Consider the following 17,916-nt stretch of genomic DNA (forward strand, 5'->3'; position numbering starts at 1 on the left):
GATGCAGACATGGGGACAGACCACTCTAGAGAGGTTCTACTGACACACCAACGAAACACTGTGCAAGTGGAAATGCTTCTAGGCGCGCAGGGGAGAGCCGGGAGTCTCTGTACGTACGTGGGGATGCCGGCGCGGGCCAGGACCTCGGCCTTCATGGCGTAGAGTCGGTCACTCTTACTCACTCCCAGCTTTATTTTCACTCTGTCGTGTGAATTATTGTCAAAGAAAAAACCACTGTGGATCACAAACTCTGCATTTGACCGAGTGCCATAAAAAATGTAAATCTGAGATGCAGTAAAGAAAAAAATAAAGGGATATAAAAGAAATTTAACATCATTCTCAATACAGAGCAGGGCAAAGGATCAGTTCTCACATGTTCAACTGGACGTCACACTCCACACACAAAACAGCCCTCGCGTGATCACGTGTCTCTCCTGCAGCCCCAGCAAGGCGTGCAGTTCCCCCGTCCCCAAACCGGCTGAGATGGGCCAGGAAGGGCGTCCGCTCCCGCCACCGCGCGGGCCTGCCTGGTTCACAGAGGAGCCCCGGCCAGGGCGCGCACTGCCCCTTGTCCGTCCCCGGGACGGCGAGACCGGCCGGCACGTTATGACTGAACGTGGCAGTTCGTCACAGTCCCCCCGCCTCCTTCCACTACAAGGGTCTCTTCTGGAACAAGAGTTTCAGGCCGTGTCCGTCAGAAACTCATTTCCAGTTCCTGTGGCAACTCTGCACCCCGCAGGGGGTCTCTAACTCTTCTGCGGGAAGGGCCGACCGGCACTTCGTTAGACTCGCATTGCTCATTTCGCCTCAGCTGGGGCGTCAATGGTCGACGTCAGTTCTGCTTTCTGGGGGTAACTGCTCGGTCCTGAGACCGAGGGGTGGAAAGCAGGCCTTCAGGGATGCGTATTTTCAAACTCACCGAAGGGCTCACCCCTGCCCCCCCCCCAAATCATGAGATGAAATCTGCAGATTAAAGTGGAAAGACGTACGGTGCCCGAGTCCCTTGATTTTGCCACTTAAATAAATTGCAAATACGAGGTCAACTGTGCAAATAATTGCACTTAAATGTTTTCTCCGTGGACCCAAAGCACAGTACGTTTCTTACGGCTTCAGGTCTCGAGACGTACTCCCCAGACGGTCCTAAATCCAAATCCCTAATTTTGTGCCCGAGCTAAATCCCTTTTTAAACTTATCAACACAACGCGAGCTCTGTGCCCACCGGCCGGCCCCCGGTCCGCGAGCCGGTGCGTGAGCGCCGCCCACCTGCTCTCCAGCCCGGAAGTCCTGCAGGGCCACACACTCGCATCGGTCGTCTTCCAGGTTGTAGCCGGTGGTGATCTAGGCGGGGTGGAGGGGGACAACTGTGAGCACGGAGGGGAGCGGTGCCCTCGCTCGCGAGGGTCTGGTTTGGCAGTCAGAAGACAGAAGGCAGCCGAAGGTACCTAAAAGGGCGCCTTCCGCGTGCGCTACAAAACTGCAAACAACTTCTTGGTTATTGTAATCAGTTCTATTTACACCAGAAATTCTTACACAAGATTCCGCACGTGGAGTGAGGGAAGGACCTGACTCTTCGGAAAATACAGTGGACAGAGTGGCCCTCGTTGGTCTCAAGCACGGTCACCATTTGTCCCAAAGCGAGCCCCACGGACGGAAGCAGGGTCTCCTGGAGAGCACGAGCTGACTCCAAATGACTGCAAATACCGTTCCTCTCACCTCTGGCCACTAAGAAACTAAGGTGTGTCTTCCATCGGCTAAACAACCGGGGAAAAAGGAAAGCCTGTTTCTAAACTATGTACTTATTTTACTCTGAAATTAGAGAAATTGAAACTTTCAGATAAGCAAAGGGAAAATCCAATAACTTAGCTGTGGTCTATCTTTCTGCTGAGCGCTGTATGTAAGCATCTCTAAGGCCATTACAAGTAAGTACCCCAGACCCGGTCCCAGGCCAGAAACCCACATCTCCCCCCACCCCAAGTCTGTCCTGTCCTGGGGGGCCAGGCCACTTCACGTCCTGACACACAGGCCACAGAGGTGTTCTGGTGCCGCTACAGGCCAGCACTTGAACTCCTAAATTAGCCTTCGGGTCCTTGCCTTCCTCATCACTCCCTGGCATGGCTGAGGTCCTAACCATCGGCAGCTGGCTTCAGATTCCAGCACTGTCCCTCCCGCATCCCTAGTGACACTACAGTGCCGGCCTCCTGTTTAAAACCTTTTGGTAGCGGGTGCCCGGGTGGCTCAGTCGGTTGAGCGTCCGACTTCGGCTCAGGTCATGAACTTGCAGTTTGTGGATTTGAGCCCCACGTCGGGCTCTGTGCTGACAGCTCGGAGCCTAGAGCCTGCTTTGAAATCTGGGTCTCCCTCTCTCTCTGCTCTTCCCTGACTGTGCTCTGTCTCTCTATATCTCAAAAATAAACAAACGTTAAAAAACATTAAAAAAAAAACAAAAACCTTTTCGTGGCCATCCACCTTACCTACAGGCAGAAATCCAAATTCTTGAGCGAGGCCAGTTTACGGGGAGGCCCACGTCCCCCTGGGGCCCCTGACCTGCTACTCGCCTGCCACGCCCAGCCACTCTCCCATCTCCTTCATGTCTGGAGCTACCTTTTGCTCCCGTTTTGCCTGAGCCCTGGCTTCTTTGGGGACAGCGCCCCTCATCCTACCCAACCCTCCTGTACTCCCAGAGTCCCTGTACTGTCACCCTCCCACCCCACACCCACCCCCAGGAGCAGTCTGGAAGCTCCCGTGTCAACCGTGTCCCCCGACACGGTCTCTGACAGTACTCACTGATGCGTGAGCCACTGGGATAAGAACAGGGCCCCCAATTTACACGAAAAGCTCCTTATCGGAAGTCTGTCCTTTAGAGCGGCCCCCCGATCTCTTAGACGGTCTGTAATTATTCATTAATTCCTTTGATCTCTTCATTTTGTCCTAGAGAATCAAAGTTCAAGACCACCGCAAGTGCCACTTACTGAAAAAGGCATCGACAGCGTGGATCCAAAAACTGACTTCTGAGTCTAGGGAATAACATCTTTAGGACGGAGGGCCACGTGACGACAGTCTTTCAACCCAGGACCCCCAGAACCCGTGGTTTATGAACCGCATCATCCTGCCACTCCGCAAAGACCAAGAGAAACACGAAAGCAACGAGAAATGAATGCAGCCAAGGGATCCGGCACATTTGCCCTCGCAGAACAGGTTCCACACTTGGTGAGATCAGCTCTATGAGGTTCCTGCCCAAAGTCAAAATCACTTTTCTGACCTCACACGGGATTCTGAGAAGCATAGAGTAGGAACTGCCCACAGACCCCCAGCCCTGAAAGTCTGCGGCTCCGTGGTATGGTTGCACAGGGACCTGGCAGGAGCATCACACAGCAGGAGGGAAGTCAGGGAAGCAGGAGGGATGGATGGGGAAGGGCCAGCGATAAACCGAAATAAACAGGCAGAAATACGGGAGACAGATAACGGGACAGGAGGCGAGGCTCACAGAAGGGGGAGCGTGGCGATGCCACACAGGGGACCCAGGGCAGCCTTCCTTGAGGAAGTCTGTGAGTGGTCTTTGTAGACATCTGAGCAACAGGTATTTCAGGCGGCGGGAAGAGCCCGTGCAAAGGCCCTGAGGTGGGCGCGTGCCGGTGTTTGAGGAAGCACAGGGGCCCAGACCTGTGTGTGGTGGGGGTACAACGGGGACGCGTGGAGCGGGGAGCCTTGTCTGCTACTTACAAAAACCCAGGCTTTCATTTTGAGACTGGAAAAAAAGCCTTGTGTAAACCTGAACGTTTTAGAGGTTTCAATACTCAAACAGACCTCGAGAGAGGGTCTCTCTCGCTTCTGCTTGAATTTCCCAAGGCCCTTCCATCCTGACCAGGAGAGGTACACGCTCAAATACAAGGGCTGCTTATTCCAACATGCCTCACCCACTGGAACGGACAAACCACTTGTTAGTGTTCTCCACACAAACGGAATAACCTCGAGAAAGGAACATTGCTGCTTACGTGAGTTCTGAACCAGTCGCCCAGAATTCAGAGCTACAGCATTTCTTCCAGTTTGACATGGTGTCCCACGAACTCGTCTAAACCCGTGTCTCCGTGTGGCTAGGCAATCAGCTCACGCGTGCCACCACCTCAGGCCCGGGAACCCAGCCGGCCTTCTCTTTCCCCCCCCCCGTCTCCCTGCTGCCACCGCTTTGGAATCGCCGTCACGGGCTTGGCTCTCCCATCTCAGCTCCCACCACCAGGCTTTTGTCAGAAGCACAGAGCGTTGCTGGGTTACGGATGTCTACCTACTCCCTCGGCGAGCGTCAGAACAGACAGACAACGACCGTCAGGATAGACACACACACAGAAGACAATCACCTGTCTGCGAAGCCAAAAGCCTTAATTAATTTCGGGTCCCTTGCAACTTCACAGTGTTAAAACAGATTCTCACATTCTACCAGACACAATTTCCCTTGAAGTCTTGTAACGGCAATCGAAAGCAGTTCAGCCAAGGTGTGGAGTGCGGGATGCAAGGAAAACGGCCACCGTAAGAAAAAGCACCACCACCCTGTCGGGACCCTCTAGAGGTTAGCCACGTATCGCCAGCTCTGTGACAGGACACGGACCTTATGAACTGCACTGGAGAAAACAGCGTTAGTGGTTGTCATCGACTCCTTATTTTCATCTTGAGATAAACGGACTTTTTTTTTTTTTAAACTCTTGGAGAAAAGCGAATAGCTTAATCCCACTTATATGAAAGCAACACAAAAACTAGTGCGCACGTGAGTGTGTGAAGGGGCACAAATGCGCACCTGATGGAGGGAGAGATTCGCTCACAGACGGGCCCGGGGCCCGGGCTCTGGGCGCTGGCGGGGCAGGGAACCTCCACATTTCACGACTGCAAAGGCATCTCACTGGTTAACGGATTTTGTTTGCTTACGATAATGTGTGTACTTTTTCAAATTTTAGAAATGAGAAACCTCTAATGGTCAATCAAGTCTGAGAACGAATGACCTAGCCCAGGGAAACAAAAAGGAGAACGCTACCGTCAAATATTAAAAGCGTTTTTGAAAACTTTGAAAACTTCAATCTTATAATCAGTTTAAAATAGCTCTGAAGGGGAGGGGGAGGAACAGAAAAAGAATGAAAACTTTTATTCATTAATGAAAATAAATAAAGTATGCTGTCCCTTAATATGGCTAATTAAATCAAGCATATCTAAATGAAGGCAGAAATGTAATTATAGGAGTGAAACCATTCTTTCTGCGCAATTTAAGAGTATTACTTGCTGCTAGACCTTCCCAAATTAGCACCGGGGTATTCCATCGGCAAGGATTTGGCTCGTGCTACATGTGTTCTGGCCATTTTGTGGAGTTAGATGTGCAATACTCATTGACAGCATATTTTAAGCCTATTTATAATCCTGCTAATAATCACAAAGAAAGCAGACGTTGAGGAAAGATGGACAAAAAAGTAAAACCAAGCCAGTATGCTAGGGCCATGCTGAAAAATTCAAAATATTCTCAAGTTGATCATATTTCCATATCCTGATACCAGGAAATGTTTCTCAGACAACCATCTCAGCACAGGGAGTGTGTCAGCCTCCGCTGTGGCTGGGGATCCAAAGAATGCGGAGGGACAGGGAGCCGGCTTCCTGGGCTTCCTCCTTTTATGCGTCGCCATTAACAACCATCATAAAATTCCCCTGTTTTCTTAATGTCTCCTACCTGGGGCTTCCCACACCTGGCGATGCCTACCCCACACTCAAGGCCAAGGGCCCAACGCCCCAGCGCCAGGGAAACCAGGCCCTTCTCCCGGACAAAGCAGGTTAATAAGTGGGCCAGGGATGTGCCATCGTGTCAGGTGAAGGGAGAGGGAATCAGAGAAGGCCCGTAACAGGGACTATAGTCAGCAAGGAAAACAAGGACCGTAAAAGGAAAAACCAGAAAGAAGAAAGTTTTGGTTTTTTCTTCAATAAATCGGCATTCTAAGGAGAGGAAGGAAAAGAAACCTTGGTTTGGTCTGTGGTTTAATAAGATAAGAACATGAGTGTTTAGGCTGGAATTATGGCTTCGCAAATCAATGCAGTTCGCTGTGGTTTCTGAAAGCGGAGTAAGGTTCTTGTCCCTGGTTTTCAGGATTAAGCAAACACCGAGAGAGAAAAACTGCAGCTTTTCTCGGCGGGAGGTCGGGGGGGGGGGGGTAGGCGGGGGGTGACCGGCTGGTTCTGTTTGCTGCCTTTGGAGGGAGGCAGCAGGAAGCTGGCTGGTTTGAAGGTGGAATGTCCACACCCCCCCCCAACCCCACACGAAACACAACACAGAGGGGTCCTTACCAGGCCGTTGGTGTGATTGCACATATCCCACAAAGGAATCAGCGCCAGGGTCACCCGGGAACCGTCCTCCGTGGGAATCTGGTTTTGTCGCGTCATCACAGAAGAGACTGCCCACCTGTAACAACAGGAAGAGGTGGGTTACAGCAGGGACATCTCAGAGCCCGGTGCCGTCGTAACTCAACCAGAAACTATGGTTTGTCAGACTTCTCGCCAACCGTCAAAACTTTTTCCTGAGTATTACTGCAGGTGATGGCTGGCCTTCATCATCGTTTAAAATTAAATCTAAGGCTGAGGGGAGGAAGGGGGACCTAGAAGGGAAAAGGAGAGAGAGAGAGAGAGAGAGAGAGAGAGAGAGAGAGAGAGAGAGAGAGACAAACAGACAATCCAGGGGTGAGGACTAAGCGGGGGATGTTCCCGGGTGACAGTGTGTCTGGAAGGAGGGCCAGGAACAGAGATCTCCAGGCCTCTGGTCCTCGCAGTGGCCGAGACCCTTGCCCCCAGGCCCATGCCACCCTCTTTTTCCCGAACGCTGACTCTGCACCTGTATTAAGCCTCAGTGAGTGGCAAACGTAACTCCTTTCTGACCAGAAATCCTCTAGGAGATCGACAAAATGTGGCGTGCTATTTTCTCATCACATGGCACAATTAAATCTTTTCGTTTTTCCAAAAAGTCCCCACTTTACGCCACAATAGTCTATTTAACACCGGGGTGGGGGGGGACCCTCACGACCACCTCACACTACACGTTAATCTCCAGTATCACGTGGCCACCTCAGCTACTCCCCGACCGCCACAGGGTGAAGGCAACTTCCGCGTGGTTATTAAAATGCTGACCCTTACCCCAGCTGTCCATTAGAACCTCTGCAGGACGACCTGTCTGGGGGCCTGACACGGTCACAGCAGGTCACTTCTTAAGTACTTCCCACTTCCCAGATCCTCAGATCACTTAGGAACCACCCCCCAACACACACAGTACGCAACATACACCAAAGATGCGTACACACAGTCCCCCCCCCCACACATCCGTTCCCCCGCCACACCCCAAAACGCACACACAGGCACACACCCTACCCCACCAACCTGTAGTCCTCGTAAGTGAAAGCGTCCTTCAAGGGCAGTTTGTTGGCATGAGGATGGGTCTGGGAATTAGAAGTTTCAGAAAGCAGAGGTGAGAAGAGAAAAAGGGAAAACAGAAATCAGTCAGCAGAATTTCATTATTTAGCTGCCTAACAGATCCTAACAAGAGCCAAATGAAGCAGGAGGCGTCCAGCCGCGCTACTGAGGGATCATCATGCTATTATGCTCTCATACATCACTGTCAACTTAATTTCTTGTGCCCAGCAGCCGCCATAAATCTGCTTCTTCGTATTTCGATACTAGAACCCACAGACACCACGCAAAAACAAAACTGAAGGTGGACCGACTTTACAGAGAGGAAGGTAGGCGCCCCCACGCATGGAGTGTCTGATCCAAAGGGACACCGGGGGCCTCCAGAGTTAGGCGTCTGTCCTGGCTTTCCTCGTTTTCTTCTACCCGTGACACGCCGCACACCCCTGAGTGCAGCAAATCTCTTTTTATGTGGAGAAAAAGAACAATTAAAGGCACTCTAATAAATGGACGGTTCTTTCATTTGTCTCCGACTTAAATCATTTGGATGGAAATCAACTTATGTGCAAATGAATCATATACGTGGTAAGTGCGGCTCAAGCGCAGAAAAATCAAGAAAGGTAGTTTTGTGCGGTTCTAAATTTTACAAACAAGACAAAGATAAAAGAGAGGCTGGCCTACTGAAATCTGACTCTTTTTTTTTTTCTTTTCCTGGTCAGATGAACATTTGGTGAAAACATCCACCACTTGACGCTCAGGAGGACGTTTTACGCGTCTCCTGATTCCTCATCCCAACGACCCCGCCTTGGACCCCGCGAGGGCTCAGCAACTTTGTCTCCATTAACAAATGAAAAGCTGCGACGGGATCATTTTAATCTCCGGTTTCAGTAACAGCCCGAGAGGCGGCCTGCAGTTCAGTGACCGAGGGAGCGCGCGGCGATCTCCGGTCGGGGAGCAGGGAGGCGCTGCTGGCGGGTCTCTGCAGCACTGTTAATGCGCGGAGCTCCGTGCGGCATGCGGTTTTTACTCTCGACGCATTAGCATGGCGAGTGCACGGCCATTTATCATCGCTCACTGTAATGTACTCGCTGGCACCGCGCGCAGGACAGTAGGGGATGAGGCAGAAGTGGCTCGAACCGTAAATCAATTAGAAAACAAAAGCTTGTGCTCCGTGCGCAATTTTAGGCAAATTATATATTACAAAAGGCTGCCAACTGGGCGTTAGCTCCCAGGTGCCTGCCTTCCCCTCGCGTTCTTAGCCCGCGGTTAACCCTTTGGAAGAAAAGTCAAAATAGGAAATTACACTCGTGTCATCTTGAAATGTTGCAGTAACAAAAGTGAAATTAAAGATGACGAATTTTAAGTCAGTGTATAAGAGCACACGTTGCCCAGAGGAATCTTCTAGCTGCTGGAGGCAGATCGGGATTTCCTATCTCTGTTAAAACAAAAAACAAAAACCAAAAAACCCCCGAGGCAAGGCCGCGGTCAACTCCAGTGAAGAAAGATGCGCGAATCCCAGGGAAGGAAGCTTCTGCCTCCCTCTCCTTTGTAATGAATGGAGTGCAAGGCTACGTTGTAAGAGTCCCGAAGATGCTTTCCATTTACAACGATGAAACTTAACTACGACACCGACACCGCTCAGGTTTCTCCTTATGAAAGGACAAACTGAGCAGAGAACTGTCCCTCCACAAAACCCAGGCCGGTGTCCGCGTAAGAAGCACCCCAGCGGGGAGGACTCCGTGGCTGAGATTCCCGTTCACTGACAACACAAGGAAACCTCAGGAGGGATCTACCCCAAGGGCGCAGGACGGTGCCCAAGCCAGTGCTTTCAAACTCTAAGCAGGTGGCAAGCACCGTTGTTTTTGTTATTTTAAAATATTTTAATTCATTTAAACTGTGGAATGCAGGATGGTATTTAGAAAGCTGGTAAATTCCAACACTAAACCCCATAGGTGTTAAGAATTTGCTCCGCCCTCCCAAGAAAGTCTGACTTACTGAATGAGAGAAAAGATGACAATTTTCAAACACGGAATGCTCAATGTCAAAACGACTCGAAGCAAAAACCTTCCAACACTCCGAGACCCTGAAATGGCTTTCTATTCTGCACCCTTAGTCAAACAAGATATCCTCCGCAAGGACCAGACAGACGGAAAATTAACTCTCCAGAATGTCTCCCTTCCTCCTATTTACAGACCTTTCTTCCCAAAAACAGAAGTTCGTGCTCATAGTCCTGATGAAGTCGTAAAGACAACTCAGGAAAACACACACACACACACACACACACACACACACACACACACACACACACACACACAATGCTTTCTTCAGATTAATTTTGATGATTATTTTGGCTGTAGGGTTACATAACATTTGTTGAAATCTGTTAGAAATAATTGTTCTTATATTCTTAAAAATTAGGGTGTGCCGACCGTACGTACTTCTGGTATAAAGAGCTATTCTGCCACAGAACACATGCACTTAACAGTTATACTGAAGCAAAATTTAATTTGACACTATGGAGAAAGGCAAAATAACTTCCATTTCAACAGGGCTCTCACCACCGTGACACTATCGCCACCTACTGGCCTTATGGTAGAACAGGTTGGGGCCGCCAGGTTCTTGGATTCTTTGCCTGGGTAGGTAAGCAAGGCCTTCACAGCAACTTACCCTAAATCCACACTGGGCTTATCTAGAAGAGCTACTGTTTCAGCCTGACTCCAGCAAAACCTGGTTTCTAAAAAATCCTAGTCTACTTCTTAAGTACTGTATAATATTTTTACAAGGATCCTGAAACATTCAAATATCGAAAATGATTTGCACATGAAAAACATTTAAGTTTGAAAAGAAGTATTTTCACATACCCTGAAAAAAATGAACAAGAGTAAGAAAAAGAAACTATTCCAAACACTCCTGAAGCTCTGGACAGAATTCTTTTTTCTTTCTGTAAACACCAAGTCTTTCTCCTGTTGGAGACCAAGTTGGGGCCTAAGAATACATCTTCAAAAATTACAGTGTTAACCCGACATTATTTATTTCGAAGTTCCCAAAACGTTTTTAGATGAAAAGCCTTTAAGGTCATACTTTAAAGGAAGGATAACTGAACACTCCTCACCTTATAAAGAAAGCAAAATCGGAGAACGGTTTGGTTTATCGTGATGTATCTGCTGCAAGAGAAGACATTCCTAACTTGTACTATAAAAATAAAAGAGCAAAACAGAAAGCTTACTCCTGGTGGCCGGTTTTAGCTGTAACTCGCTCCCGAGGCAAACCTGGGGAGATGCGCCTGGGATGGGTGGGGAGGGTTGTCGGGCGGGGTCCGAAAGCGACCCTGACAGGGTCTCCCCAGGGTCTCCCGGGCACAGGGGCCCAACAGAGGCAAGCCGGGGGTCCTGCCAAAGCGCCGACTGCCTGCCCACCCCCGGCCCCCAAAAAGTCAGAGTCAGACACCAGCCGCAGATTTCCTGCAGATTTTTTTAATGATTGGTATTTTCACCTTCTCGAGCACTCTAAATATTTGAGTTGCTGTAGCTCATGATCGGACTGGAGGTCCTCAAGAGCTTACTTTTCAAAGAGGATTCTTGTTTCTTTGTGGCCAACAGGCAACCCGGTGAGGTGTTCTTCCGTTCCCTTTTCTGCCAAAAGGAGGTATTCTAGATGAGACTCAGTAATATTGTATCTAGTACAAAATAATCACTGTGTTTGGGAAAGATTAATATCTAAAATCGTTTGTTTGGCTTCAATAAAAAGAAGTAATATTGCTAAATATGTAAGTATGACATTTTGAAGAATTTACCATATTGCCTGGGTCTGGTAGCTATGCTTAAGGAAATTAAAAACCACCACCGTCAGCATATTTGATCCTTATTAAAGTTCTGTCTTGAACGATCACTCACATAAAACAAAAATAAACCAAGAAGAAATTTAAATAAAACCTATGGATTACAAGAGTTTGAAGATGAAAAAATGAACAATATTCTGGCTTTAAAAAATTGATTTAGCATGCAGCTTCTCTTTATAGTCCCTTGATAAAAATGAAATCTCCCTAACAAACACTTAATAAAACCTGTCAATATCTCTGGGAAGAAAAATGACACGAATGCATTAAGTATTAAATACCCTTGGAAAAAGTCACATATTCCATGAATTTTTGATGCACTATCTTGACATTAATGTAAAACCTTGATATTTATAATTGACAGAGATTTAATAAAGCACAAAAGAAGATGGCTGAGGCATGGCACACGCATGGTCCGGGCTGATCAGAAATGGGAGCTCCCGGCATGTGCTTCCACTGAATAAACAGTTAATACGTGTGCCTCGGGTGAGCTGCAGTCTTATTTTAAGCTCACACAACAAACCTTTGTGGAGAACCCAAATAAGCAGATTTCGTTATTATGTGAACTCCTAATTCAGAAACATCTAGTATGCGGAACAGCTTTGGAACAGCTCGGCCTGGAACAAAACGCGTTTGACTTAAAGTTTGTTTTCTTTTTAACATCTAACAGAAAGCATTTTTCACTTAAACCGGGGATAAACGCTCCCACCTACAGAGAGACAGGCATCTCTGAAAATAATTCTCAGAAGGAACGTATTCAACCTGAGGAAAGATTCAAACCCCTCTACGGGGAAATAAAGGATTAGGACACGCAAACGGCCTCAAAGACACAAACAGCAAACGCTTCTCAAAATCAGATCGTTACTTTCCTGAAGAGCACTCACTTCCACCTAGACCGACTTTTATGGGGAAATCAAGTTGAATACATTTAATAATCCTCTTCAAAGAGGCATTTAAATATACTAAAAGGACAGTGGCTCAGTTCATAAAAATGACTCCTAAATACTATATCTTGAAGAATTTATGGCCTGTTACAATATATAATTGTTAGTTTCAAAAATATATATGGTAGTTCAGTGACTTATTAATGGCTCTATGGTATCAGGAATGGCAAAATATGTAATTTAGACGTTGGATCTCATTTATTCTGATCAAAAAACATAACAGCATGCAATTACAATTTTCCAACTAAAATATGGCTAAGACTGTATTTGGCTTTACTTCTTAAGTGTATATTAAAAGGGACTGGGGTGCCTGGGTGGCTCAGTCGGTTAAGCGTCCAACTCTTGGTTTCAGCTCAGGTCATGACCTCACGGTTGGTGAGTTCAAGCCCCGTGTCGGGCTCTGTGCTGACAGCACGGAACCCCCTTGGGATCCCCCCTCTCTCCCTGTCTCTCCCCGGCCTGTGCTTTCTCTCTCTAAGTAAATAAACTAACTTTTAAAAAAATAACTAAAAGGGACAGCAGGGTTAACTAGCTGTGGGTCCTTGCACCTAACTCCAGCATTGGCTCTGTTTCTCTTATTTCTACAAGGATAAAGTCAGCCACAGAACCTCAGATTTGAACTATGCGGGTGCATGCAATTACACGTCTGGGAACCGGGGCCCCTGCTCACGTAAGCAAGGGCCCCTCGGTGTTTTCAATGCCCCTGAGAGATTCCTCCACAAAACAGCCCCCCGGCATCTTCCCTAAGCCCAGTGTGGATCGGGGTCTCCGCAAATGTTAGGTTCGGTGCAAGGTGAGGAGAAAAGACAGAGGCAAAAGGCAGCTTCATCCGCCGCCCCCCCCCCCCCCCCCCCCCCCCGCCAAAGTCACAGGGGGAAGGGGGTCAGACGGAGGTCGGAAGGAAAGAAGGATTTCCCCTGCAGGAAGCTGAATGAAGGAGACAGGGCAGAAGGGAAATAAAAAGAAGGAGAGTGGGATGCGGTCAGGATGGCAGAGGACAGCAGGAGAGAGACAGGGGGGAGCACCAGGAGCGGGGTGGGGAGGGGGAGCAGGAGGAAGATTTGCTCGAAACACTGAAGCCTCTCTCCGAGGAAGGCTGCGCAGGCTTCTGGAGCGCCAACCCACCCTGTGCTTTCCAAGTGCACATAACACAGCTTAACGGAACGACAAACTGCAAAACATCTACTGAATCTAAAATTTCGTTCTGATGACCATAAATCAGAATCGAAGCATGGTTCGTGTAGCTGACTCTTGAGAGAAAAAGATCAATTTTTAAGACTTTTATTTTTAAACACAGATTACATCCAACTCTTCAGGGACTATTGCATCGTAAAGTTCTTTGAATTCACTCAATATGATCAAATAAATACATCAATACACATTAAATTTAAGTTATTTGCTTTCCACTTATATATGCATATTTAATTTCTCTATAAAAATGTATATTACTTCATAGCAAAAATCTCTAAATAAAGAAAATGTGATTAGTGGAGAAGCACCCACATTGTTCAGTAAACTTATAAACTTACTTTAAGATGGAAGAATTGGGTTTTTCACTGGGAAACCTACACCCAGTTAAAATTGAGATTTGTTCAAACAGTGTGAAAGATACGCCTCTTTAAAAACTTTACTAGTTACCAATTATAAACCCTGAAGACAGTCAACCATGAACCAAATATAATCATAATCACCATTTTTTGACTGTCAACCATTTATGCACTCACCAAATATTTATTGACTCGGAAAAAAAGCTGAAAACAGGTTAGGACTAGAAATTCGTTCACTCAACAAATGTCTTCTTTACTATCTGAAGCGGAAGGCACTCTGGCAGGTGCCGTGTGACAGGTGGACAAAAAGACACGGTAACACCCTCGGGGCGGGGGGTAGGGGGGTCTGCCTAGCTGCAGTCGGACGAGTCACTTAAAACAGGATGGGAGAGGTAACAGCTCGGACCCTTCTCCAGGGCCACCTTTGCCAATCACCCTGGGTTCCCTACCCTGCCTCCTCCCGGCCCCATTCCTTTATTTCCCAGGCCTCCCCCCAGCACACTCACTTGAGGCATGTTTCTCTCCCACAGTAGGGAACCTCAGTGAGGCAGGGACCACGCCTATTTTGACCACCAGGGAATCCCCAGTGGGTTGCACGGTGTTTCATTCAAGGGCCTCTTCTTCCTCCAAGTGCAAAGGAAACACTGCCCTTTGCTAGGCGGCAGAGGAGAGCGGTGACCTTGTGGAATGAGATTTCCTCTCTACCGCTCCATAATGGCCTGAACAAGAGGCAAGAAAACAGAGGGGACAACTTCCCAAACCACCATGACCCCACGGGTGGTAAGAGGCAGAGCCAGAGGACTAGGTAACGTGGCTGTGGTGCGGCTACGACCAGGGAAATGTGGACCCCACGCTCCCTTTCCGAGAGGCGTTTCCACAGGCTTCTCTCCCTCTCCTTTTCTTCTACCTTCCATCTCTTATGATGAGGATATTCTCCCACCATCTAGGGGCCAGAAAATAGTCTCTTTGTCCAAATCTATCCTTAAGCAAATTTATTTGAGAAAGCTCCACTCTACCGTAATAATCCGAGAGGGACCAAGCTGGACCAAGCACAGCAGCCCTCGGTACCGCACGGTCACCAAACTGCCCTCCACCGCGCTCTGCCTCACCCAGCAGCGTGCACCTTGGACAAGCTGAGCCCGTCACCTCCCATGTGACCTCACGTCACCCGGGGCCCCGTGCCTCCATTTCTCCACCTGAAAAGGGGGTCGGACAAGTAACTTCTAGCTTCTTTTAAAGTTCGAAAATCCTTTGTTTCTTTGCCTTGTGACACCCCCACCTAAGCATCTCAATCTGCTAACTGACCTAATGACTCTGACCCAGAATCATGCTTCTCTGGTCTGCACGAAGACCGTTTCGCCGCATAGTCAGTGCTTATTGATAAGGTACTGACACCTGCAGCTCCTCACCCTTATCAGTAAGCAATGTGGAAACGCACAGAGTGGTGACAGCAGTCACTGTCTTAGAAGGACAGCCTGGCTTCAAAGAAGCAGGCTAGGATTACTTGTCATGGCTTCATCCCTCCGTCCTTTTCGTTTCAGCTGTTTCAGATTTCAGTGATTCGGGATAAAGACTTTGGACTCTGGTTAGATGAATCACTCCAGCAGGATGAGAGCCACCAGTCATTTGTAGGAGGAGAGCATTATGACCACCAATGTGAAACCAATTTCCTTGCTAAGGTGACTGACATTCAGAGCATGCATATAAAACTCTGGTCCTAGAAAAGGAAGTACCACGCTTGGTACATGGGAGAGCTCTCTGCATGAAAGAGAAGAGAGAGAGACAAAGGGAGACACAGAGGGGGAGGGAGGGAGGCTGGTATCGACAACGGCCATTTGCTAAGCACGCCGTGCAAGGAACTCTGTTGAGAACTTTACACGTATTTGTATATAGCTGACCCTTGAACAATGCAGTCTGAACCACGCAGGCCCACTTATGTACGGGTTTGCTACGGTTCAGTGGCGCGAAAGTACCTTCTCTTCTTAGGATTTTCTTTTCTCAGTAACATTTTCTTTCCTCTACCTTACTTTATCGTAAGAACGCAGTACGTAACACATACACAAAATACGTGTTAATCAACGGCGTATATTATCCGTAAGGCTTCTGGTCAACAGTAGGCTACTGGCAGTTCAGTTGTGGGGGAGTCAAAAGTTACAAGCAGATTTTCAACTGCACAGGGCATGGTGGGGGTCAGTCCCCAACCCCTGCATTGCCCGAGGATCAACTATAATTTAATTATCATGAAGCCAATGAAATAGGCACTATTATTAGCCCTCTCTTACTGATGCCATAACTGATGGACAAAGAAATTACCAGTATGTCCAAGGTTATCCTGTTTATAAATGGTGGGGCTGGGAGACAACTTAGGCCACTGTTTTTTAGAGATTACTTTATTTAAAAAAAAATTTTTTTTTTAATTTTTTTTTTAACATTTATTTATTTTTGAGACAGAGAGAGACAGAGCATGAACAGAGGAGGGGCAGAGAGAGAGGGAGACACAGAATCTGAAACAGGCTCCAGGCTCTGAGCTGTCAGCACAGAGCCCGACGCGGGGCTCGAACTCACGGACCGTGAGATCATGACCTGAGCTGAAGTCGGACGCTTAACCGACCAAGCCACCCAGGCGCCCCTAAAAAAATTTTTTTTACATTTATTTATTTTTGGGAGACAGAGTGAGACAAAGTGAGAGTGGGGGAGGGGCAGAGAGAGAGGGAGACACAGAATCCCAAGCAGCTCCAGGCTCCGAGCTATCAGCACACAGCCTGACGTGGGGCTCGAACCCACGAACGGTGAGATCATGACCTGAGCCGAAGTCAGACACTTAACCGACTGAGCCACTCAGGTGCCCCGAGATTACTTTAAGGCAAAAGACAATCAGTTGTTCTAATTTTATAAATAAAGCCTAAGTACTGATGTGGTAAATACAATTTTTTCTTAATGAAATTCTAGAAAAGTACCTGGCAGATACTGCTCTCATGTAAAATGCAGCATATTGGGGCATCTGGCCGGCTCAGTCAGAAGAGTATGGGACTCCAGATCTCGGGGTTGTGAGTTCGAGCCCTGCGTTGAGTGTAGAGATTTCTTGAATAAATTAATAAACAAACTTCAAGTTCCGCGTAAATGCACTGCCACACCTGGCAAGCCGGCACCCGGGGCCCCCCTGAGCACCCCTTGCGCTGGGGACCCAGCTCCACACGCTCAGGCCCTGCAACAGCAGCCAGGGCCTCGCGGCCACAGCCTGGCCGGTGGCAGTGTGCGTGCACCGACCACAACCCAGCCACCACAGAAGGGTGCCCACAGCCCACCCAGGGGACCCCCCTGGGGCAGGTGGCGGGGGTGACCAGGGCAGTTCGCACTACCCGGCCCCAGACGACACCTTCTGCATGAAGCAACTCCTTCAAGACCAGGAGACGTAACTGATTTACAGAGAGTCGGGCAAGTTGAGGGGAGAGAGGAATATGCTCCTAATAAAATAGGACAAAATCTTAGAAAAAGAACTAAATAAAACAGAGTTGAACCATCTACCAAATAGCGTTCAGAGTAGTGACCAGGAAGATGCTCGCCGAGCTCAGAAGAAGGGACAAACACAGTGAGAGCTTCAACAAAGAGATAAAAATGTAAAAAAGAATCTGAGGTGAAGAATACAATAACTAAAATATAAAATACACTACAGGGAATCAACAGGAGATCGGAAGATGCAAAATGGAATAGCAAGCTGGAAGACAGGGTAGTGGAAATCACCCAGCTAAAACAGCAAGAAGAAAAAAGAATTTTTTTTCTTTTTCTTTTCTTTTTTTTTGAGAGTGTGAGCAGGGGAGGGGCAGAGGGAGAGGGAGGGAGGGAGAGAGAGATAGGAAAGGGGAGGGGGAGGAGGGGGGCGAGAAGGGGAGAGGGAGAGAGATAGAGAGAGGGAGAGAGAGAGAGAGGGAGAGGGCGGGTGACAGGGAGGAATATCTTAAGCAGGTTCTACACCCAGTGTGGAGCCCAATACGGGGCTCAATCTAACCTGAGCCAAAATCAAGAGTCAGACGCTTAACTGACTGAGCCACCCAGGCACTCCCAAAAAAGAATCTTATTTTTATTTATTTTTATTTTTGAGAGACAGAGCTTGCACACTAGCAGGGGAGAGGGGCAGGGGGAGAGAGAGAATCCCAGGCAGGCTTCACACTTAGTG

The 17,916-nt window shown here is 48.2% G+C and overlaps 1 protein-coding gene across 3 annotated transcripts in view; it reads right to left on the reverse strand.

Annotated features, from left to right (window-relative positions):
* SETD3 (SET domain containing 3, actin histidine methyltransferase) overlaps positions 1-17,916 on the reverse strand; it is an 80,183-nt gene that overhangs the window by 9,691 nt on the left and 52,576 nt on the right. Inside the window, exons 7-10 of one of the 3 annotated variants that reach the window (XM_023256210.2) lie at positions 7,390-7,448; positions 6,310-6,424; positions 1,264-1,338; positions 118-284 (exon numbers count right to left, since the gene is read on the reverse strand). In XM_023256210.2, the coding sequence (XP_023111978.1) occupies positions 118-284; positions 1,264-1,338; positions 6,310-6,424; positions 7,390-7,448 (416 nt within the window). Of the gene's footprint in view, positions 1-117; positions 285-1,263; positions 1,339-4,689; positions 6,102-6,309; positions 6,425-7,389; positions 7,449-17,916 lie in introns of those variants that run through there. The other 2 variants (XR_002743322.1, XM_045060496.1) reach the window with 2 other exon arrangements.

Source organism: Felis catus, chromosome B3 (genome assembly GCF_018350175.1).
Source record: "Felis catus isolate Fca126 chromosome B3, F.catus_Fca126_mat1.0, whole genome shotgun sequence".
NCBI classification, from domain to species: domain Eukaryota; kingdom Metazoa; phylum Chordata; class Mammalia; order Carnivora; family Felidae; genus Felis; species Felis catus.